This window comes from Lepisma saccharinum, chromosome 16 (assembly GCF_977018435.1).
Source record: "Lepisma saccharinum chromosome 16, izLepSacc3.1, whole genome shotgun sequence".
NCBI classification, from domain to species: Eukaryota; Metazoa; Arthropoda; class Insecta; order Zygentoma; family Lepismatidae; genus Lepisma; species Lepisma saccharinum.
This window is the reverse complement of record NC_139244.1, coordinates 20849201-20873911: the sequence shown is the minus strand read 5'-3', so window position 1 is coordinate 20873911 and position 24711 is coordinate 20849201. Positions and strand designations below refer to the sequence as shown.

Genomic DNA, 24711 nt, shown 5'->3' with positions numbered 1-24711 from the left:
TCATTTAATCATATTCTTTCAACAACGCAGAAATAATAAATTCAATATTTGTATAAATATTATTGTACTAATTGTTTTTTTTTTTGAACAACTTATTGTGCTCACGGCGGCGAGGTGGGGAAAGGGTTAACACCTACGTAAACTTTCATAAAGAGTCTCATGCCATCCCTTTCGCCTCTCCCCGTTGTGCGTCACATGGCGCCCAATAGCGTGGCGCGAATCCACGTAAACTGTAGAAAAAGTCAAAAGAAGGAAACAATAGATCAGTAACACAGTTTTAAATCTGAAAGGATGAAAATCAAAATGCCAGTTCCGTTGTATCTGCCATGGATCGTATGTGAGGATGCATGCTGTAGTGTAGAATAGAAAGTAAATTTTATAGATAATTTTAAATCTTTATTTCAGGACTTAAGCAATTTTATATTTTTGTGGGCTCTTTCAAAATTGTGTTGTTGTTAGTGTTTTATTTAAAGTGAGAAAAGGAATCGATTCATGACTAGCATTATGGGGAGGCGTACGCGAGATAATGTCACGTCTAGTTTTATTCCTTCTCCAAAGGGTCTTCCTAAAGACGCCACTATGGAGGGAACGCTGGGTCCAGAGAAGAGTGCTAAATGCACAGGGGCGGTTCATAAATCTGTCGGTGGTAATTCCTTGGGGGGAGGCCAGATAACTAATGAAGAAATTTTTGCCTTACTCCAAAATGTCCAGGGTACCCTGGAAGAAATGAAAAAGATCAGCAGGAAACACGGAAGAGGTTAGAAAAAAAATCAGGAAGAGCTTCAGAAAAATCATAACAATTTAAAAGACGATGTAAAACGCTTGGAAAAAGGTCACCAAGAACTAAAAGGGGAAGTGAAGAAAAATTTTAAAGATTTGTCCCAATCCAATAGGGGTATTGAGGAAAGGATGGGTCAGCTTGAGAGCGAATTCATTGAGATTAATCAGATCACTGGCTCCAGAATAGATTGCGTAAGCGACAGGGCAAATAAATTAGAGGAAAGGGTTACCACTCTCCACAATAATAGAACGGAGGATATACGCATCCACACAGGAGGTGACTGCGAGAAAACTGCAGAAAATGTAATACAAGCAGCGATGGCAGAATTCAACAACGCACTGCAGCAACAGTATGACGCATTCCATCAAGAGGTTGCTTTGTTGAGAGAGGAAGTGTCGGGCCTTAAAAGGGACATCGTATCTGTAAGAAAGGATACAGAATCGGCTATCTCCGCGGTCACTCGACGGTTAGATACTTTCATAGATAAATGTGAGAGGCAAAGTTCACGGCCAAGCTCAGTTACGCCCTCTAACAATGGCTATAATGCATACTTACATAGAGATTTGAAATTGCCCACCTATCATGGGACTGAGGATGAATTAAAAACGCACAATTACATGCAAGAAATGAGGACATATTTAGCGTTGTCTCAGGTACCATATGAGCAACAAGCTCAGGTCGCGGGGCTATCGTTGAGAAACGCGGCTGCTAATTGGTTTACTATCCACAAAGGCAATATTACGGATTACAAGGGGTTTGAAAGTTGTTTTTCTCAAGAGTACCTGAGTGAAGAGAGACTCCTGAGACTGCGTGCTGAGCTCTTTACTTCTCGATACAATCCAGCCGACGGTAAATCTTTATGTGAATATGTTATGACCCTTGTCCAGAAGAACGCAATATTACCTTCGCCGCTCGATGACAGGATGTTAGCTAAAATGGCTATAAAGCAATTGCCTGCGTACGCTCAGAGGTGCCTCATAGGGTCACCGGTCGACGCCTCTAAGCAGCTAATTAACCTTCTTAAGGAAATCCAAGAAACGTCGCATGCTGCAACTTTTCAACCAAACAGTAGAGCGAGGATGAGACAGGTAAATTCTGTGCGTGGCGGAGAAACTGATAGAGACAGACGGAATAATTATGTCAGCCCAAATACGAGTTATTCTCGCGACAATGAAAGGAATGTCAACAGGTTCGAGAGGCAACCGCCTCAGGGCCCCAGACCCTTCGCCCAGCAAGGCCGAGGAGGGGGGAGCTACGGCAGACGTAATGGGGGCAACCACGGGTCTAGGGGGGAGGAAGAGGCGCGTCGCGGACAACAGAGCTCGCGGTTCTTTTCTGCCAACAGTGTATCAGTGGGAAGGCATAATGAGGAAGACTGTCCCTCCAATAATGAAGCATGACAAAAGGGAAATATCCGAAATGCGGAAAGACACTTAGGAAACCGGACTGCGATAAATGGATCTTTTGATTTATCTGGGGAAGAAAATACAAATTATGAGGATGAATGTGAAACTAAGGTAATGCAAGTTTATACCAGAGATGCAGTAAATATTAGCCACAATAACAATGGGAATGGAGACGTTGTTTGTTCGATATTTGACCAGCTCATTCAGAATGAAAATGAAGATGCGAAAGGCGAGGTGCTAAGAATGCCCATTATTTCAGTTGGAATAGGTGGAAACCATTATCAAGCATTGGCCGACTCAGGGGCTATGGTCACTTGTTTATCAGAAGAAGTGTGGTTAGAAATAGTAAAATGGAATCCTGATATCCCTCAGTTAAGCGTAGGGAGCATCAAGGTAATATCAGCCTTCGGCAACAAAGCATCAAAGGTGATGACGCAAGCATACGTTCCGCTGTCATTTGGGGAAGTGACCACTGATGTCGTGTGTCTTGTAATTCGAAATCTAGTAAAACCAATTCTATTAGGATCAGATTTCTTGAAGGCGTGTCGAGCTGTCATTGATTATGATCGAAGTATTGTGGCGATGACAATAGAGCAACAATGTGTTGAAATTAAATTCTTGTCGCAGGAAGAGTTGCAAATAGCCGACGGGGTGCCGACCCTTTTTCTGTCTTATGAATGCAAGGAGCCTATATGTTGTTGTGACGAGGCAGAGATCAAATCGTTAAGGAGTTATGTAAATGATAGTTTAACAAAAAACATGAACTCTAAGGAAGCGAAACCTCAAGTGGCCGAGGGTACCGTGTATGTGTGCACAATGGAAGACAACATCACGAAAGCTACAAGACGACAGATTGAGGATCACGTTATGGCTACAGAAGGTCTAACCGGAGATCAACAAGCGGCGCTTCAAGATCTATTAATAGAATTTAGGGATATTTTCGATGAGAAGCCGGGGTTGGTCAAGAATTATGAACACGAGCTTGAAATTACTGATGATAGACCTTGGGGACAGAAGCTTTATCCTATACCCATGCAACATAGAGAGAAAGCTGACAAGCAAATTCAAGAAATGCTTCGTTGGGGAATAATAGAGCAGAGACCAACATGCTACCTGAATCCTCTAGTATGCGTGAAGAAACCCGGAACGAATGATGTTAGAATTTGTCTTGACGCAAGGAGAGCGAATGAAGTGCTGAAAGCACAGCATGACGCCCCGCCCACTCCAATGGAGATTTTACAGAAGTTTGAAGGTAAACGCTACATTACTTGCATTGACTTGACCTCGTTTTTCCTTCAAATACCTGTCAAGGAAGAACATCAGAAGTATCTTGGATTCATATATAATAATGTTACATATTGTTACAAGAGGATGTGTTTTGGCCTGAAAACTAGCATGGCGAGTGCAGTTCGATGCTTGAAAGCTGTACTGGGTGAAGATGTTAGAGAATACTGCGACGCATATTGTGACGATATTACTGTTGCTGAGGATGACTATGAAGAGCACTTGCGTCATTTGCGGATTGTTTTCAATAAGTTGAGGGATAGTGGACTGACGTTGAAGCTAAGAAAATGTAATTTCGCTCAAGAGGAAGTATCGTTGTTGGGAATGAAAGTATCTTCCCAGGGCATAAGAAAAGACCCAGAAAAAATGCAAACGTTGCAAGATTTCCGAAGGCCAAGAAATGTGCGGGAGCTAAAAAGTCTCCTTGGCTTCCTGAACTTCTACAGAGCATTCCAGCACGATCATGCAGAGTTGACTGTACCTTTGGTAGAACTACTGAAGAAAAATAAGAGATTTATTTGGGGATCTCGTCAGGAAGAGGCATTCGTGAGAATAAAGGAGGCATTTTTACGTGATGTGATATTGCACCAGCCGTGGCAAGATAGAGAGTACTATCTAGAATGCGATGCATGTGACAGGTCTATTTCGGCAATTTTATACCAAAGAGACGATAATGGTGAACCTCGTATAATAAGTTGCTGTAGCTGGGTTCTAAATGATTGTGAGGGCAATTACACAATTACACAGAAAGAGTTACTGAGCATTGTTTATGGCATACAAAAGAATGCATTGTACTTAACAGATACGCATTTCATAATAAGAACTGATCACAAAGCTCTGAAATTCTTGTTAAGCTGCAAACTCGCAAATGCAAAGATAACGCGCTGGATTCTTCTCTTGCAAGCTTTGGATTTCGAAATACAGTATATCAAAGGGTCGGAAAATATGGCTGATTACTTGTCAAGGTACCCTAGTGCTGTAAGAAAGGGTCCCTGTAGTGATCTGAAGGCCCCTGGAATAGTCGTGGCGGCCGTGCATTTCAACCCCCCGACAGAGCTTGTGCAATCCATGCATAGGTTGCCTAAGCTGCAGGCGGATGATCCAGTATTAGGTCATATTATAAATGAATATGGCGATAAAGGGTGTCAAGATGTAGTGAAGCAGGGGTTTCGATACACCATCAAGGATGGCATATTGTGTAGAAAGGAAGGATGCTTGCTAAAAATGTGTGTGCCCGGAAGTATTACGCGAGAAGTGATAGACTTTTATCACAAAAGAGGTCATTTTGGGGAGTGGAAAACATTCATGGCCATTTCAGAGCACTTCACATGGCGAAAAATGAGAAAACAAATCAGGCAATTTGTTTCGGAGTGTGATTTGTGCCAACGAACAAAACATCCTAATAAAGAGTTGAAAGGACCCATGCAAGCAGTGTTGGCAGAGGAGCCAGGAGTTCTAATTGCTGCCGACGTCTACGGGGCCCTGCCTAAGGCAAAATACGGCTTGCAATATTGCTTGGTTCTTTGTGATGTTTTCAGTAAATATGTTGCAATCTACGCAATGCGGAAAGTTACCACCAGTGCCATACTTAACAAAGTGTTGAATGAGTTTTTACTGCTGTGCCCAAATGTACAAACAATCATAACAGACCAGGGAACTCAATTCACGGCACATAAATGGAAGAGGACGCTAGCCGAGAGAGGTATAGAAGCTCAGTTTGTTAGCGTAAGAAACCAGAAAGCAAACCCGGTGGAAAGGGTAATGAAGGAGTTAGGGCGCCTCTTTAGAGCTTACACGAGCCACAATCACAAGCAATGGCCTTCGCACGTTCCAGATATTGCCAGATGCATCAACATGGCTACACATTCGAGCACAAAAGCATCTCCATATGAAATATTTTTCAACCGGAAACCTGATCAGGAACTCATGAAGCTGTTTCACTTGCCTCAGCTGAACGCTTCCCCTCCATATGAGTATAAACTTCTGAAAGTTAGAGAGAACATACAACTAGAAGCAGAGAGAAGAAAGAGAATATATGACAAACATCATACAATATCCTACAAACCTGGTGATCTAGTTCTCCGCAAGACCAACGTGTCCTCGGAGGTTGCAAAAGGGGTCTTTAAGAAGTTCGCCCAGCTGTACGAAGGGCCATTTTCGGTCAGAAATGTTGTAAGAGTTAATTCCTATCAGCTGTGGGACGTAAGAAACAACGAAGACGCCGGGGTTTATAACAGCAGCCATTTAAAGCCCTACGTCACGGCCCAGGAAACAGCTGGAGAAAGCCAAGGAGGGTCGAGGTGAGAAGAGCTGGTCATACAAGGGACCGTGTTGTGCCGCTGGCATTGAAAAAAAAAAAAAAGGAAAAAAGGAAAAAAAATAGGGAACAAAGTAAAGTTCACAATTTTAAACAATATTAGTGTTATAATCTTGTTCATGTGTGTAATATAATGTTGTAATATCAATTTGCATATATATTTCTAATTCGTTATTGTGGCGTAGTCTTATAGGTTGCAGGGGATAGGTCCCCCTAAAAAAAAAATAATAATAATAATAATAATAATAACATAATCATTTATTAAATTACAAGGAGTACGAAATCATACTGTAGAGGGCTTGCCCTACTGTATGATTACGTAGGGGGGATGTGAGGCAACCACCAGTTTAGTATTTCTTTTTCAATAATAATATACATATTATTTTCTTTGTATGTGTTTCGTGTGTAGTTTGCACTCTTCTCTGGAGTATAAGTGATCCAGTCAAGGAGGACTCTGGCGAGAAGGTGCGGGTAGAAATTTCGTATTATAATTATATATATATATATATTTTTTCTTGGGTTTATATTCAACATTAATCTATTCCTATTCTCCTGGGGTATTTGGGTTATAGTTAGGGATTAGTTGAGGTCCAGTACTACCAGTGTACCCTCATATACGGTCCATAACAGAATACGGGCAGCTAGATGTGGAATTTTAACATGTAGTGTAACAAAATACGCAAGAGGGCAGCACCTCGTGTGACTGACCAAAAAGGACTCTTGTTGGACACCCCCTCTGCCGGGCAGTCCAAGAACCACCCCAGGAGGGAGAAGGGGGAAGTTTTTTTTATGTTTTTTTTTCTCTCTCTTCGAGGAGAGAGTCTACAAAAAGAAAAAAAAAGATATAACATGGCGGAATAGAAGGACATAGTAAAACAGCCTGTAGAGAGTGTGCGAGTGTGCATTGTGCAAATAGTGCGGATAAGGATTTTTTGACATGTGTAATATCGAAGCAAGGATCTTAGGAAAGGATTGGACACAGTGAAAGAATGAAGTCGCAGAAAGAAAGTGTGTAAAGAAGAGGACTGGACTAGCTTAGAAGGAATATGCAGGTGAGAGTGCAGTGAATAAGGGCCCCAACGAAAGGCGCCGGGACTTAGTTAGTGTGTGTGCATGGGGTAAACAAAACAAATAGTAGAGGCCTCTAATAGTAGAGGTCTGCGGACTGGCAGACCGTCCCAAAGCACTGACTTTCTGCTGATCATTCTCTTGTGCCCTAACTTCTAATTTCTCTACTTTTTCTCCTAATCGGTCGCTTATTTCCCGAAAAGTGCGTTTAGTCTGCTCTATACTCTGATATAGGAAATCAAATCTTTCATCCTGTTCTAACTTGTTTCGTTCCATAATTTTAAGTAGTTCCCGTTTATCTCTACTCCGCTCTAGCTTATCTTCTTCCCTAAATCTAAGCTGATCCTTTCTCATGCTTAACAAAATAGATTTCAAATCACAGCTCTCATCAAAAACTACATCTTCCTTTTCTTTAAACTTGTCCACTACTTTCGAGACACCCTGTGAAATTTCATTGTCTTTTCCCTTTCTAGACGTTTCATTCTCCAGCTTATCTCGACAACGCTTACAAGAAAAAATTTCCTCAGGCTTATCTTGAAATTTTTTAAACTCCTCTTCACTCATATCTTCGCATTTTCTGTGCGACCATTTCTTACACAATGTACATTCAACAGCGCAATCAATGTCCAGTCTTTTCCCGCAGCAATCTAACACGGTATCCCAGGGAATTTCGGGGGCCTGATCCTTCTCATAAGGTGACACTCTTATACGATTCATGTTGTAGTTTCTGCCGACCTACTTCTCCCCTTTCCGATAACACAAAACAAGGAGGTGTCAGTTTTTTTTTTTTTCTTTAAGCCTAACAGCTGACGCGACTCAACTTCGCTTGACGACAGAATGTCTGGACAGGGGTGTATGTTTTCTTTGAACCAATAAGTAATAGCCGTTCCAGTGTTTCTTACATTATACAAAAATCAATGTTTACAAATAAACACACTCGACAGTTTACAAACAATGCTCGCTATTATTATTATTATAGTTCCCGGTAGTTCCGGCACCATATAACGTTATAAGTTGCTTGTGGACTTTTAACGTCGCAGTTTCGTTTACGCTAGAACATATTTTTGGTTTTACATTTCTGATTTACACTTTAAAACTACTTAAGAAAACCCAAGGATTCTTTACTGTTTTTTCCTTTTTTTTTTTTTGATTTATTACAAACTTTTAAAATAAACTAGCGGTTAATAAATCTTTAATTTGCCCTGGAAAGCTGGAGGGCTTTGTTTTACATAGTTAAAACTAATACAAAAATTACCTCCAGTTGCCTTAGATTAATCTTAGGTTAGTAACATAGATTAATAAACAGAAAATAAACACTTTAACCTCAATTAAAAGAATATGGTCGACCTACTTACGAAATTTACTCAGCGCTGCGCTTTCACTTTGACTGTAATCAACACTTCCGATATAAAAGTACACATCTCGAGAGCTCTCGACACTAGGGGGGGGGACACTATTGGCAGAAGCTCCTTGATGTCTTCTTTCCCTCGAAGATCTTTGACGTCTATCCCTCGAAGTAATTCACCGTCGCATTCATAGTTCAAAGGTCGGACTTGGTATCTACGTCGTCATCTCGATTAGCAATTCTCATTTCACAACTACACACTTGCAGTGTTCTTTTTACTTCTCGCGCTATACAAGTTGCCACGAGAAAACAGTCTGTATTTAAATAAAATTCCACGTGCTCTTTTTCCAATCACGCAAACGTTCAAATGTCCGGAACACAGGTCACTGTTAACTGTTCACTAGGCAAACAACATCTACAAAAACAGTCCCCGAATATCTAACTGCAACTTACTGCCTATAGCACTATCAAATTCGCGAATTCTTCATATAAAGAGATCTCGACACCAACTGCTGCATGTAAACTTCTGCAGTCAACGCGCGAAGCAACGCGGCCTTTTACTCAAAGGCTCTACAAACACTACTCGAAAAAGTTCCCCGCGTTTTTCTTTGTCCCTTTGTCTTAGCATAGTAAGGACAGTTCATTTTCCTCGGGGGGCGTTAATCTCTCTAACCTCTTTCTTCTCGGAACAAATAAGCAGTCATCAAAATAATCTGTTATAATTTATTACACACATAATTAATATATTCTTTAAGGTAAATAACTTCTATCCTTGATTTATACTGTGTTTATTTTATTTCCATATTTTATGTAATTTATAATATATTATATTAGTATCTCATATATATATATTTTGCACATAGTGGTAGAGATCTGAAATACTGAGTGTAAAGATAAATACGTTGTGCATTGTACTTAATACTTGAAATCTTGTATTCATGTAGGCTATTTTTGTAGATAATAGTTAGATATTTTATTCCACTCTCTTCAATTAACATGTATTATTATAACTCGGTTTGTTAACTGTTGTATACACATATAATTTAGCGTTGACATGTTTTATGTTTATTTACATTTCTGCACAATAATATTTCTTATCAAACTGTAAATTTACAAAAGCAAGAAATGTAGAACACTGTAATTGGGCATTCGCCTGTTGTGTTTAATAATAATAAATAAATAAATAAATAAATAAATAAATAGACTATGCTGCTAATCTTCTTTGGTACTTAAGATAGCGATGATTTTATGTTCATTTTATATTTATATTATAATATTTTATATTATTTCAATCAAGATTTTCGACAGATCCACAAGACAATTTTCAGGGAATGTATAATTAAGATAGCATTACTATGGAGACAGTTTTCCCACTGGCTGTGAAAAAAAGGCTCCAAAAAAATAATTGAAATTAACCTGGCTGGTTCTACACAAGCATATAAAACACTTTTAAAATTGAATAATACAGGGTGCTGCATGAAAAACTAGCCCCGTTCTGATCAGTATTCAATATGTACAGTACATTCTGCACTTATCGTAATAATGAAACATGTACTTACTGTTTACAATAGATGTTGAAAATTGTCACCATTAACCTGAAGACACATTTGCATATGGGATAACATATTTCGCATAAAATTCCTTTTCATACACAATTCTAATTGTAAACTAAACCAAACAGTAAATTAACCCATATCAAAATATATTGAATTGCACGAATTGTTTTATATTATTTAATAAATAGATTCTACTTATTAAACATGGCGTGACGCTGATCACTCACGACTGGATCAAGAAAGTGTGGGGCGTTACCCCCACGCCCCCTATATGCCTTCATGGCATGGTGCTAAGCACAGGGGAGCACTTACACTTATTAAACATACAAATAAAAATTCAATGAACATTTATTTTAGCCCACTGTTATAATTAATATGACAGATTGCAGTTCAGCATGTACATTTTGTATACTAATCGGAACAGGGCAAGTTTTTCGTGCTGCACTCTGTATATGGACAAAACAATTTGTTCCACGTTTACCATACTGCACATAGTTGTTAATGTCAATATTTTGTTGCATTCACTCAAAAAATAGGTCCTTGCTTCACCATCATGGATATTGTGTTCTCTTGCACACTTTGTTACACATGACATGATTGGCTAAGCCTCATTTTCTTTTTTGACATGGCAAGCCAAAAAATATGTTCCTCCAGACCCTTCAATAAAATATCGTATTTCAGAAAATAGAATAGCTACAATGTGGATAGAGCGGGACTGTGAATTAGTTGAGTCTTCTCGAACAGCTAACATGCAAGATTTAAGAGTATGTAAATATTCTAAGATGTTAGTCAAGTATTTACTTTATACCTAGAAACACAGTCCTTCATTGGATGATTAACAGATTCCTTATTGATAGAGGCACATATTTTTGGTAAATATAAAAGCAACATTTTGGTACAATAACCAAGTCAATTCCGGGTACAAAAGTGGTAAATAAAATAAAATTTCGCTGTTATAGCGGTGAAAAAGCAGTACATAAAATGACATCTTGGTTTTAAAAATGTGAATATAATCCCAAATTTGATTTAAAAACTGCACTTACGAGGGTCACTATTTACATTTTGAGCCTAACAATGAAAAAACAGGAATTTGGCATTGAAAACTGCTTTATTGTTTTTCGAAGTATTCTCCTTTATGGTCAATACACTTTTGCATTCATTCGAACCATTTGTCAAAGCAGTTTTTCCAATCTTCTTGAGACACCTCCATAATATGGTTTTTGAACACATCAACGGCATCTTCCGCCGACGAAAATCGTTGTCCACGCAATTTATTCTTGACATTCGGGAACAAGAAGAAGTCATTGGGTGCCAAATCAGGACTGTACGGAGGATTACCCATCAATTCGATTTTTTGACTGTTCATAAATTCGGTTGTTAGACGAGATGTGTGACAGCTGGCATTATCTTGATGACGAATGATCCGACGGCGTTTGTTTGTTTTCCGTATTTGACCGAAGACCTCTGGCAAACAAATTGTTGTGTACCATTCAGAGTTGACCGTTCTACGTTCCTCTAAAGACACAGTTGCCACATGACCAGTTTTCCCGAAAAAACAGGCGATCATTTGTTTCGATGTGCTTCGAGAACGAACAACTTTTATTGGATTGGGTTCATCTTGAAACACCCATACAGTCGACTGTAGTTTACGTTCCGGCTCATATGCATATATCCATGATTCGTCACCTGTTACAATCTTATATACGTCTTTTGAAGCACCACGATTGGATTTATTGAGCATTTGTTTGCACCAATTGACGCGAGCGTCTTTTTCAGTTTCTGTCAAATTGTGTGGGATCCAACGAGAACATACCTTTCTCACAGCTAAATGATCATGTAAGATTTTATATATGCTGGTGGAACTAATGCCTATGGTTGCCTCAATCTCACAGTATGTCACATGACGATCTTGCAGTATTAGGTTTTGCACAGCATCAATGTTTTCTTGAACAACAACTGATTTTCGACGACCTTCGCGAATCTCGTCGGTGAGCGAATGGCGGCCACGATTAAATTCGTTATACCAGCGTTTCATAGAGGCAAAGGATGGGGCTTCATCGCCAAATGTGGAAGTAAGTTGATCGATGCACTCTTGTCTTGATAATCCACGTCGAAAATCGTAAGAAATCATCGCACGAAAATGTTCACGAGTTAATTCCATTTTATTGTTGTCGCGCAATCTCCAAGGCAACATGAACAACACAAATGAAGCTATTGACAAAACATTTGAAGTACGTTATGGTCAATAATGCCAGACGATTCCGTGCAAACGTCAAATCGCGCCTAACTTCAATCAGTGTTACCAAGGCTCAAAATATAAATAGTGACCCTCGTACTACACAAAATAAACATCCCTTGTAATGGCACATGTATGTCGTTACTCGAATATTAAGTTTATAAGTATAAAGGGGTTAATTTTTGCTTCTCAAATACGTGGGTGACACTAAAAGTTTTTAGATGCGGCAACTCTGATTGCAGCAATACATTGTCTCTAGGATATGTTGAAGTTAGTAGTCTGTGAAGTGTGATAATGCTGCAGAATTTATAGTTGTTAATTGTTGTGTGCCAGAAATTAGTCAATTATTGTCGTGTGTGTACAGTAAAATGGATTTAACACGGGAGCACTTCAGAGCAATGATTTTTTACGATTTTCGAGCAGGTTTAACGCAGCAGCAATGTTATGAAAGGCTCCGAAATGCATTTCAGGAGGAAGCCCCATGCCGTGCGACTGTGTTTAATTGGTTTTTAGAATTTCGACGTGGACGTCAGAAACTCAGTCATGAATTACGTGATGGTCGTCCTGTGACAGCAACTTCTCAAGAAAACGTCGACAGAGTGCGTCGCATGATAGAGGAGGATAACCGGGTGACATATGCAGTTATTAGTGCAACACTGGGTATTGGTATGAGTCAGGTTCAAACAATCCTGCATGACCGCCTTGGTGTCAGGAAGCTCTGTGCCAGATGGATCCCACACCATCTTACTCAGGAGCAAAAGCAGGCACGGGTCACATGGTGCATGAAAATGCTGGACAAATTTAACCAAGGACAATCAAATGCAGTGTATGACATCGTAACAGGTGACGAAACTTGGGTGTACTGTTATGAACCCGAGAGCAAACGACAGTCGACGCAGTGGATCTTCCCGGATGAAGACCCACCAACAAAAGTCAGGAAGGGACGAAGTGTTGGCAAACAAATGGTTGCCACTTTCTTCAGTCGGACGGGCCATATGTCAACAGTGCCGCTACAGGGACGTCGGACCGTTAATGCTGAATGCTACACCACGGTTTGTTTACCGGAGATCGTACGGAAAGTTCGTGAAAAACGCCCAAGAAGTCGCATTATTGTGCATCAAGACAATGCGCGCAGCCATACAGCAGTACGAACAATTGAATTCTTCAAAGCCTCCAACATCGAAGAAATGACTCATCCTCCTTACAGTCCCGACCTCGCCCCTTGTGATTTCTTCCTGTTTCCTAAAATCAAGGATACATTACGAGGTTCTTCATTTCCTACTCCCGAGGAGGCAGTCACCGCCTTCGTTCAGTGCATTCAAGAGGTGCCTGCAGATGTGTGGTCCCAGTGCTTTCACACTTGGTTTGAGCGGATGAACAAGTGTATCAACTGTCATGGAGAATACTTTGAAAAATTATAGCATTCATACTTTTGGTCTCCAGTGTTTTACTTGCGCGTGTCTAAAAACTTTTAGTGTGACCTATCGTATTTACAGCAGAATTAACCAATTTTCAGTGAATTGCATAACTCTCAGGATGATTCTGACTTCAGAAAGTGTCGAGTCGGTAAAGAAACTCTAAATTTCGTATTTAAGAGTCTATTTCGCATTTTGCAGCTCATTTTGCATTATTTCGTGACAAAACAGGGTATGAAAATGGACCTCACACCTTTCAGAAACATGAGAAATTTACATTACAATAATAATGAAGAACTTTAAAAAGATATAAGATGGTAACATAACCTTTAACCCGTATCATCAACTAACACTTTCTGAACGTGACACCATGTTTGGTGCCTAAGAATACGCATTAACCTGAAGAAGGAGGCAGTCTTGACCTCTGAAACGTTGTTTTGATCGAAAAATCGTACTCACACATGTAAGTAATTGATCTTAGATCTTTTTAAAGTTCTTCATTATTTAGCTGTGAGTAATACGCACATCACAATATGTTACATTACAATGTGCTATTTCCCATTTTGTGTTTTCGTCAAAAACGAAATTTGCATGCCTCTACTTATTGATCATTATTCTTTGAAAATAAGTATTTTTGGCATTACATGTAAAACTTTTTACTTGTTTAAAACACGTTTTTTGTTCTTGATAAAAACACTCTTTTTAAATATTTAAAACAAAAAAAATGTATTATTTGTTTCTTTTTTTAAAAGAACAAATTTGGCAACCCTGGTTCCAGCTGTACAGCTTATGACATGTGGTCCCACAGCTTTAACAAAGCAGCTACACTGAGTGCACTATATTTCTACCTGCACGGTTCCAACAACCAATAGCATTTCATTCTTATAGTGGACAGAGAATAAATGCATTATATTCACATACTACATACGATCTGATCCCTTGTCATATACCTGAACTTCCTGCGCCAATTCAAAGACCATGACTTCTCCTTTGAGATCCTCTGCCCGCTTCTCTAACTGGCATTTCAATTCTGAAATTTGATTTGCAGACAATCCTTTACTCTTCTCTAAAGCTATTTCAGGCACTCTGTAACAGAGATGGGAAAGAATTCAAGATTTTTTAAAAAAAAACACTGTCAAATCATAAGTAACAAGGATAAACAAATTTAAAACTAAATTAATATTGACTTTGAGTTTTTGTATTAATTCCACTTTATTCACACATAGGCATAATCAGGACTGGACCTACAGTTTTAAGTGAGATATGAACCACTACGCAGGCGTGGATCCACGGGGAGGGTGATAGGTGTAGCGATCGACTTTCCCCAACTAACACGCTTTTATTTATATTGTTATGCCTAATATTTTCCAAGACTAAACCCTTCGGTATTTTATCAGCAAGTTTAACAGGTTTGAGAGAAGAAAAAAAAACACACACACATATTTTTAAGTTTTATTGAAGTCAACTTATGATAGGCTGATCAGATCGGAAGCACTGTGCAATATGTCTGAAAAGGGGACCGAACCCAAGACCCCTTGAAAGAATAAGTTTTCTGTTTCTTTGTTTATTCACTTTATTCCTTATCACATCGATCAGTTTACCATGACAATCGGAGGAATTAAGATAATGACAAAAAAAAAACATCTAGTCCAGCCCTGGACCCCTATTTTTGCAAAACAATACACAGACGTCTAGAACATGAAGTTAGCTTGGTTTCTGTTTGCGGTACTATGTACTGTTTGTTTATATAATACATTGCAAGTGTAAGTTAGAATTGATTCTTGGTGAAGTGAGGTACCCGACTCAATTTGCCCCTCCCAACTGTAACTTCTGGATCCGCCAATGCCACTACATGCCTCCATTGGGTATCGATCCTGGCATCCCTTGATTCCATGCCATCAGGGAGGTCAATGAGCTTAAGTTTCAAATAAAAACTGAGCATATAATAGTTCTACACTGCTATGGGTGTTAAAAGTGGAAGACAGGGTTTCTCTACTCATTCGTAGCTCTCCAATTTCTTCATAATGGTGAGTGGTCCACGATCCTCCATACACTGGTTGAAATCTCAGGAGAAAAGTATTAAGTTTTCCCCATGAGACTCAAACCAGAACGTGTCCTGTAGCCCAAGCCAAAAGTCCGATGCCTCAAGTGAGACTTTAGGCTCTTTTATACACAAATAATTAATAGGCAATTTTAAGTGGGACTAACTGTAATACTCTGAATACTACGTGGGTGACACTAAAAGTTTTTAGATGCGGCAACACTGATTGCAGCAATACATTGTCTCTAGGATATGTTGAAGTTAGTAGTCTGTGAAGTGTGATAATGCTGCAGAATTTATAGTTGTTAATTGTTGTGTGCCAGAAATTAGTCAATTATTGTCGTGTGTGTACAGTAAAATGGATTTAACACGGGAGCACTTCAGAGCAATGACTTTTTACGATTTTCGAGCAGGTTTAACGCAGCAGCAATGTTATGAAAGGCTCCGAAATGCATTTCAGGAGGAAGCCCCATGCCGTACGACTGTGTTTAATTGGTTTTTAGTATTTCGACGTGGACGTCAGAAACTCAGTGATGAATTACGTGATGGTCGTCCTGTGACAGCAACTTCTGAAGAAAATGTCGACAGAGTGCATCGCATGATACAGGAGTATAACCGGGTGACATATGCAGTTATTAGTGCAACACTGAGTATTGGTATGAGTCAGGTTCAAACGATCCTGCATGACCGCCTTGGTGTCAGGAAGCTCTGTGCCAGATGGATCCCACACCATCTTACTCAGGAACAAAAGCAGGCACGGGTCACATGGTGCATGAAAATGCTGGACAAATTTAACCAAGGACAATCAAATGCAGTGTATGACATCTTAACAGGTGACGAAACTTGGGTGTACTGTTATGAACCTGAGAGCAAACGACAGTCGACGCAGTGGATCTTCCCGGATGAAGACCCACCAACAAAAGTCAATAAGGGACAAAGTGTTGGCAAACAAATGGTTGCCACTTTCTTCAGTCGGACGGGCCATATTGCAACAGTGCCGCTACAGGGACGTCGGACCGTTAATGCTGAATGGTACACTACAGTTTGTTTACCGGAGATCGTACGGAAAGTTCGTGAAAAACGCCCAAGAAGTCGCATTATTGTGCATCAAGACAATGCGCGCAGCCATACAGCAGTACGAACAATTGAATTCTTCAAAGCCTCCAACATCGAAGAAATGACTCATCCTCCTTACAGTCCCGACCTCGCCCCTTGCTATTTCTTCCTGTTCCCTAAAATCAAGGATACATTACGAGGTTCTTCATTTCCTACTCCCGAGGAGGCAGTCACCGCCTTCGTTCAGTGCATTCAAGAGGTGCCTGCAGATGTGTGGTCCCAGTGCTTTCACACTTGGTTTGAGCGGATGAACAAATGTATCAACTGTCATGGAGAATACTTTGAAAAATTATAGCATTCATACTTTTGGTCTCCAGTGTTTTACTTGCGCATGTCTAAAAACTTTTAGTGTGACCTATCGTACTACTAATAATAATAATACTGAAACATGCTTCTGCACTGAGAGTCTAAAAATCTGTTCACAGGAACAAAACATGCAATTAGGGCAAAATCTAGACTTTATTTATTAATAATAAACCCAAGTGTTTATTCACTACTTACTCTTCTGGATATTTCTCTGAGTATGTGATATGGAGGTCTATTTGAGCATGGACATCCTGCATCCCACTGCTGCCTTGTTGGGGAGTCAATGTGATTACAATCTCCGGAGGTCTTTTCACTCGCCAAACATCCTTCTCCCGGAGGTCCTGGAACTCTCCCAGGAACATTGACTGTAGATTAATAAAAATAAAATTAAAGTATGTAACTATTAGGGATGCGTATTCAAATCCATATTTGAATCCTGGATCATCAGAGCTTTGAATTCTCTATCCGAATTCCGAATCCTGGAATCGATATCTGAATCATAAATACTGATTTGAATATCTTAATTCTGAAACTGATATACTTCCACCTTTCTATATCTTACTATATTACATCATTTGGAACAAGCATTTGTAAGGAAATTTATGTTTAGAAAATGTCATTTAAGTGATCAATGCGCACTCCTGCTACAAACAATTACTGGAAATGCTCTCCACATAGTTTAGCAGAAAATACTAAGAAACAAATTATGATGTTACAAAATAAGACAAACACAATGATACATCTATGGCTGACAATGTTTAACTTGGAACCTCTGGGTTCATAGCATGTTACAATAAACACTCCACCACGTGGGCCAGCCACAGAACATAGCATATGTAGTAAGGATACATTCCTTACATTCTGAAATATAATTGGTTCGGAGATTATACACAAGATACCATGTATATGTCCTAGCAAGTGAATCTGTTTTGTCTGTGGTAACTGCAAGAGGAGAAAACAAATGACTGTCCACCTTAGTTTGAGAATTTGTTGCAATTTTTCGCTTCTTGCTAGAACTGTACATTACGCCAGCCTCCGTGGTGGAGTGGTTACCATATTGCTCTACAACGCTAGTGGTCCCAGGTTCAAATCCTGGTCTGGGCATGGGTGTTATTTGTGAGAGTTTCTTCATCAATTTCATTATATCATAACTCATCCTCATCTTCTCAATTAGCCAAAAGTGGCAGAAATGCAAAGTAAAATAAACGAAATCAATCAATCAATCGTAGGTCATTGCTTCATTTACTTACTTTTAGCACTTGTATTTCATTTTCCTGTCTCTCTTGCGGAGTTTCCATTCTAACCGAACTATTTAGGTCTAGAGACCTACATTATGAACACCTGTAATAAAGAAGAGGCATCACAGTTTGAAAGCCTGTTATGTTCTATTTTTGGTGATCTTATGCTGAATTGACACAAGACAATGACACATACATGAATTCCCCAGAATTCAAACTGTATTTGTATTGTATGTTAGATTCTACCACTGTTTTAGCATAAGTTGTACAAGCCAATTTTTGGCATTATATTGCCCTTCAAGTATGATCAGGTGATCTGCTAGACATCTTGAAAAATGGTACTCGATTAAAAGAAAACTGAAACTTACAGAGCTGGTGCAGAAGTGACAAGATATCAAAAATTTAGAAAAAAAAATTCTTATAAGAAGATATATTCATCTCCTTGCAACCATTCCAAAGTTACTGCATACACCTGAAATGAAATCCACTATTAACTTACGACAAAATAGGCCTACCACTTCATTCGGATTATAAATAATTATTATTTGATAATTGCATCAAGTGAACTTCGAAATTATCGCTATGCTACTGCAATTGAGCCCAGCATGCACCATGTTGAAACAATAGCATCCATTCCAGAAAGTGTGATTAAAAAATTACTTTTTAGCTTAGTTCTATCCATCTGATGTAAAACTATAAAGAAGCAAAAATTGTAGTCTAAAATTTTCTATCAGAAGATAGGCTTTTCATAAGTTACAACCATTATAGAGATATTGTATATTATCCATTTAAGGAAATTCCATGTAAACTTATTTGCACAACTTTTATGTACTGAAACACATACTAACATGCAACACACCAAGAGCACGAGCAACATTTTACTCACTTTTTCAATTATTTTACTATAAAGAATTATTGTCTCTCAATTACCAGTGTCCAGGAAAATGCAGAAAATACCCTGCAACATACAAAATGTTTAAATAGATATTTTTTCCAAATTTCCCTTTAGTAAAAAGCTAGACCTAACACCTATCTCCTTACAGCCATTGGTTAGTGGTGATGTTCGTAATAGCTTACTAACTAAAAACTAACTCTCTAGCCTTCTTAAACCCGAAGGTTCATGGCTGCAGCAACACAGGCCTTCCATCTGTCCCTATCTTGAGCAAGTTCTATATACTCTTTTCCATCCCTACCGATTTCCCTTAAGTCCATCTCAACATTGTCCCTCCATCTTCGTCTTGGCCTTCCTACAGGTCTCTTACCATCAGGTTTCCCAACAAGAATCCTGTAAACTCCTCTTTCCTCTCCCATTCGTGCCACATGGCCTGCCCACCTAAGTCTTCTTGATTTAATTATTCTAATAATATCTGGACATGAATACAAATTATGTAGTTCTAAATTATGTAACCTTCTCCACTCACCTGTCTCCTCATCCCTTTTAGGTCCAAAGATTTTCCTAAGGATTTTATTTTCAAATACTCTCAATTTATGTTCCTCTTTCAATGTAAGGGACCAAGTTTCACACCCATAGGCTATAATACTACAGGCAAAATTACTGTTTTGTATATTTTAACTTTTAGTTTCTTAGATATTAAACGAGAAGACAAAAGTTTATGAAGAGAGAAGTAACATGCATTTCCTGAATTAAGCCTACTTTTTATTTCCTCTTTAATATAATTTTCATTTGTTAATATTACTCCTAAGTATTTGAATTTGGAAACTGGTTCAAACAAGTTGTTATCAATAATTAGGTTTTGATTATTACCTAACACTTGGTTTCGGCCTGTAAGCATATATTTAGTTTTCTCTTTGTTAACTTCCAAACCTATCTCTTTAGCAGTTTTGAAAAATATTTTAGCATTATTCTTAATTGTATTCAGATCATCCCCCAGTAAGTCTACATCATCTGCATATGCTAACAACTGAGTCAAGACCATTTAATTTTAGTCCTTCTTTAGTTTCTTTTACCTTCCTTACAGCATATTCTAAGGCAAAATTAAAGAGCAATGGAGATAATGCATCTCCTTGTTTTAACCCATCATGAATTGTAAATTTGTCAGACATATTATTACCCACACGAATTTTACTTTCTGTTTCACTGGTGCATATTTTTATCATACTAACAAGCTTCTTAGGTATTCCAAACTCTACTAATATATTATATAATTTATCTCTTTTGACCGAATCATATGCTTTTTTGAAATCAATGAATAGCTGATGGACATTTTGATTATATTCCCACTTTTTTTCAAGTGTCTGTCTGATGTGAAAAATTTGATCTGTAGTTGATCTGTTACGTTTAAATCCACATTGATAATCACCTATAATTTCATTAGCATATGGGGTTAGTCTTGTTAAAATAATGTTAGACAATATTTTGTATGTTGTTGAGAGTAGAGAAATTCCACGGTAATTATTGCAGTTCATTTTATCACCTTTTTTAAACACAGGAACAATTATGGATTCTTTCCACTGTTGAGGGATTTCTTCTTTATTCCATATTAAACAAATTAATTTATGAATTTGACATATTAATGAATTTCCACCATATTTAATTAACTCAGCTGGTATTAAATCAATGCCAGGTGCTTTGTTATTCTTTAGCCTTTTAATAGCATCTTTAACTTCCGTCAAGTTAGGTTCTGGAACTAAAGGTTCTGCTGTGTGGACTTCATTTACTCCTGATTTATCTCCTACATGGACATTTAAAAGGTCATTAAAGTAGTTCTTCCATCTATTTAGAATATCGCTTGGGTCAGCTAGAAAATCACCGTCTTTATCTTTTATCAAGTTTACTTTAGGATGCCACCCCTTTCTAAATTCATTTACACCTTTATATAAATCTCGGATATTTTTATTTTTGCTGTTTGTTTCAATTTCGTTAATTTTGCTTTTCAAGTAATCTCTTTTTTTACTTCTAAACGTGTGGTTAACTTCTCGCTTTATTCTATTATAATTGCTTAGATTTGTATCATCAGAGTTATTTAACCACCTAAGTCTAGCCTGATTTCTTATTTCTATTAGATTATGACATTCATTATCAAACCATGGCTTACTTTTTCTTGGTTTATGGTATCCTATACTTTCTTTAGCTGCTGATTCTATTGCATTACGTATGTGCTCCCAATTCTTATTTACGTCTGTTTCATTTATATTTTCATCATCATTTAAATCCTGCAAAACATCAAATCTATTTGACAGTTTAATTTGGTAATCTTTCTTAATTCTTTCATCAGCAAACTTTCCTGTATCAAATTTTATAACTTTTAGATTTTGTTGCTTATGATTTATCACTGAGAGTCTTTCTCTTAATTTAGCAATTACTAAATAATGGTCACTGGCACAGTCAGCACCTCTATGTGTACGAACGTCAATTATACTAGTATGCCTTCTCTTATCAATGAGAATATGATCTATCTGATTATGAGTTTTACCATCTGGAGAAGACCAGGTATATTTATGGATATCTTTATGTTTAAAAGTGGTACTTTTCACAATTAAATTCTTTGAAGTTGCAAAAGTAATCAATCTTATACCATTATCATTACTTAATTCATGAAGACTTTCTTTACCAATCGTGGGTTTAAATGTCTCTTCTTTGCCAATCTGTGCATTACAGTCACCTAACAGAATTTTCATATCATACTGAGAAAATTTATCAAAGACCTGTTCTAACTCTGTATAAAAATCATCTTTAGTATTATCATCTTTAGCTTCCGTTGGTGCATGTATGTTTATTAAAATAATTTTACACCACCTACCCTGTAAAACTGCATATGATATCCTATCATTAATAAATTCTACTGTTTTAAGAGCCGAGATAATTCTATTATTTATGAAAAAGCCTGTTCCAAAATTATGATTTTCATTACCACCATAGAAAAAAGTATAATTTTTAGTTTTACAATTCCCTTCTCCTGGCCACCTAACTTCCTGGACAGCTAGTACATCTAATTTATACTTAACTATCTCATTAACTGTACACTGAAATTCCCAAGGCCGGTAAAGGTTCAGAACATTCCAGGTGCCTAATTTAATATCCTTATTCCTAATGAAGATCTTATCCTTAGTCCAGGGACCTCCCAAAGTAGTCCCCACCAGGAGATCCAAACGGGGGACTATTTTAGCTCCGGAATATTTTACCTTGGGAACATCCATGGCCTTATATTTCTGTTTCTTGACATGTCTTTTTACAGTGCAGAGTTGTCAGCTCTAAGCCTAACCCCCAATATGAATGGAGGAACTACTACACAAGACAAACACAAACATATTAGACAGCACAATTACTACACAAGACGAACACAAACACATCAGACAGCATAACTACTACACAAGACACACACAAACACTTCATAACTATAACACAATATAAACACATACACACCACAACTACTACGCAATATAAACAACCACACAAAACACACACACACACACACACACACTCACACACACACATCATAACTATAACACAATATAAACACATACACACCACAACTACTACGCAATATAAACAAACACACAAAAAAACAACAAACAAACAAACACACACCCTAAACTGTAAAAACAAAATGGTACATCAACTATAAAGTAGGCACTTTACCTTAGTACTGTTTTTTTTCTGTTTTGTAACAGGAAACATTTTGTAATTGAACCGACGGAATGGAACAACAAGAATGCATACATGGTGATCGTGACAAGAAGGAGCACGCAATAGCTTACAGGTATCATAATTGTGTTCAGAATAGATTTCTTCATCACATAAATGTTATCCCAAATGAGACGCCTATTTTATTTTGCACGGTTGTTAGGTTATGCAGTTGGGCTCAATGCCTAGTTTCAATTATCCTACACTTTAAGTGTTTTTTAGAAGATGACATTTGTGATTAATTTAGAAGTGGAAATTAATATTTGAAACATTCTTAAAAGAACTCTAATACCTCCCCCACATATGTCGGTTTTAATGTATACTTGCCACTTACATGCGCAGAAAAAATTACTAAAAATTTAAATGGTACCAGTTTCATAGATCGGAGACACATTAAAATTGCATATTTTGCATTTTGCATGGTTCGTGCTTACCAATTGTGTATTGCAGAACATAGTTCAAGGTGGCATTATGCTTTTTACATGAAAACAAACACAATTTTTCACATCCTGAGTGCTTTTTATTATTCCTTTCTTTGCTTCCGGAACACACAATATGGCGGGCACATCTTGACTCACGTTGTGGGTATGCAGTGTCTAAACCTTCTTCATCGAAAAATACCTACTATCGTGTTTGTCACCGGTGGAAATTATACATTATGCATGGGTAGCTGACGGATAGCCCCACGAACCATACACGAATAGCCCCAAAAACCATTCACGGATAGTCCACGAACCATTCACGGATAGCCCCATGAACCATTATGCACGGTAGCTGACCGATAGCCCCAAGAACTATTCACGGATAGCCCCACGAACCATTTCCGATAAGGTTAGGTTAGGTTTGGTTACGTTAGGCAAGCATAGTAAAAAGGGGGAGGGTTGAAACACTGACAGGGGCTTACATCATCAAACGAACGCAGCATCCGGTTGTCGTAGGGCAAGCAAATGAAAGCAATGGCAATTGTGCGTCGGTGAGATATTTCTCTTGAAAAATACATGATTTCCCGGTCAAATATATTCCACGATGAAAGAAAATACCTCGACGAACGTTGTAAACCTTGGAGAAACTCATTTCCGTAAGTAGTTTCTTGTGTAAAATTGAAGAAATGTGTCTCCGATGTATGAAACTGTTACCAATTACGGTACTTATATGTACATTTTTCTTTCTCCCTATAATCAATCTATCACATTCAGCGAACTTGGTACAAGTATTATGCGTTAAATACAAGGGATGTATTCAGACGAAATGCCTTACAATTCTCTAATATGATCCCTAATCAGTCTCAAAATAAATTGTATTTTTCATTCAAATGATGACAAAAACATGATGAGAAAAACAGAGGATAATTTCATCATGCATTTCCACTTCTCAATAATTATCCAATAATATTTTGGTACCTAACTATTTTTTAGTAAATGAAGTTGTCTTGAAATATATTTGTTAGTGATTATTACCTACTGTTTACTTATGTGTGTGCATGTAACATTGCGGTACCTACCCACTTGTTCAACAAACACTAAACGTGCATAAATACACGATAAACACACGTCTGCTAACACTTATAAAAATATTCACACACACATACTTGTACTTTATACAACACGAATGTTATAATTACATAGATTTTGCAAAAACAATAATATTTCTAATGATTTCTGTTTTCCAACACAAAACTTCCACAGTTCTCTAGAACCAGTATCATAGAGTATATATATTATCATCACTAGCGTACAGTGGCGCGAATATATATGGGCCTGTGGGGCTCGAGCTCTCTCAATAATTTACCTGTTAATATTTATTTATTTTAGAAATAATCTCCCCGTGCTTAATACAACAAAATGGACAAGAACGGATAGGAGCCTCGAATTCTAATCTCGCCAAGGGTCCCGCGATATGCTGCCATATATTGACCTAAACAATTTTTATTAATATAATTTAAATTTGATAATAGTTT

General features: G+C 37.9%; 1 protein-coding gene across 3 annotated transcripts in view; it reads right to left on the bottom strand.

The window, feature by feature from the left end:
• Gcn2 (eukaryotic translation initiation factor 2 alpha kinase Gcn2) overlaps window positions 1-24310 on the bottom strand; it is a 153484-nt gene extending 129174 nt beyond the window's left edge. For 2 of the 3 annotated variants that reach the window (XM_083137842.1, XM_083137845.1), the window contains exons 1-4: window positions 24256-24310; window positions 18122-18212; window positions 17067-17236; window positions 14359-14494 (exon numbers count right to left, since the gene is read on the bottom strand). In XM_083137842.1, coding sequence (XP_082993968.1) covers window positions 14359-14494; window positions 17067-17236; window positions 18122-18169 — 354 coding nt within the window. In that variant the 5' untranslated portion in view covers window positions 18170-18212; window positions 24256-24310. Of the gene's footprint in view, window positions 1-14358; window positions 14495-17066; window positions 17237-18121; window positions 18213-18995; window positions 19068-24255 lie in introns of those variants that run through there. The other variant, XM_083137844.1, reaches the window with a different exon arrangement.
• Window positions 24311-24711: the final 401 nt, after the last annotated feature.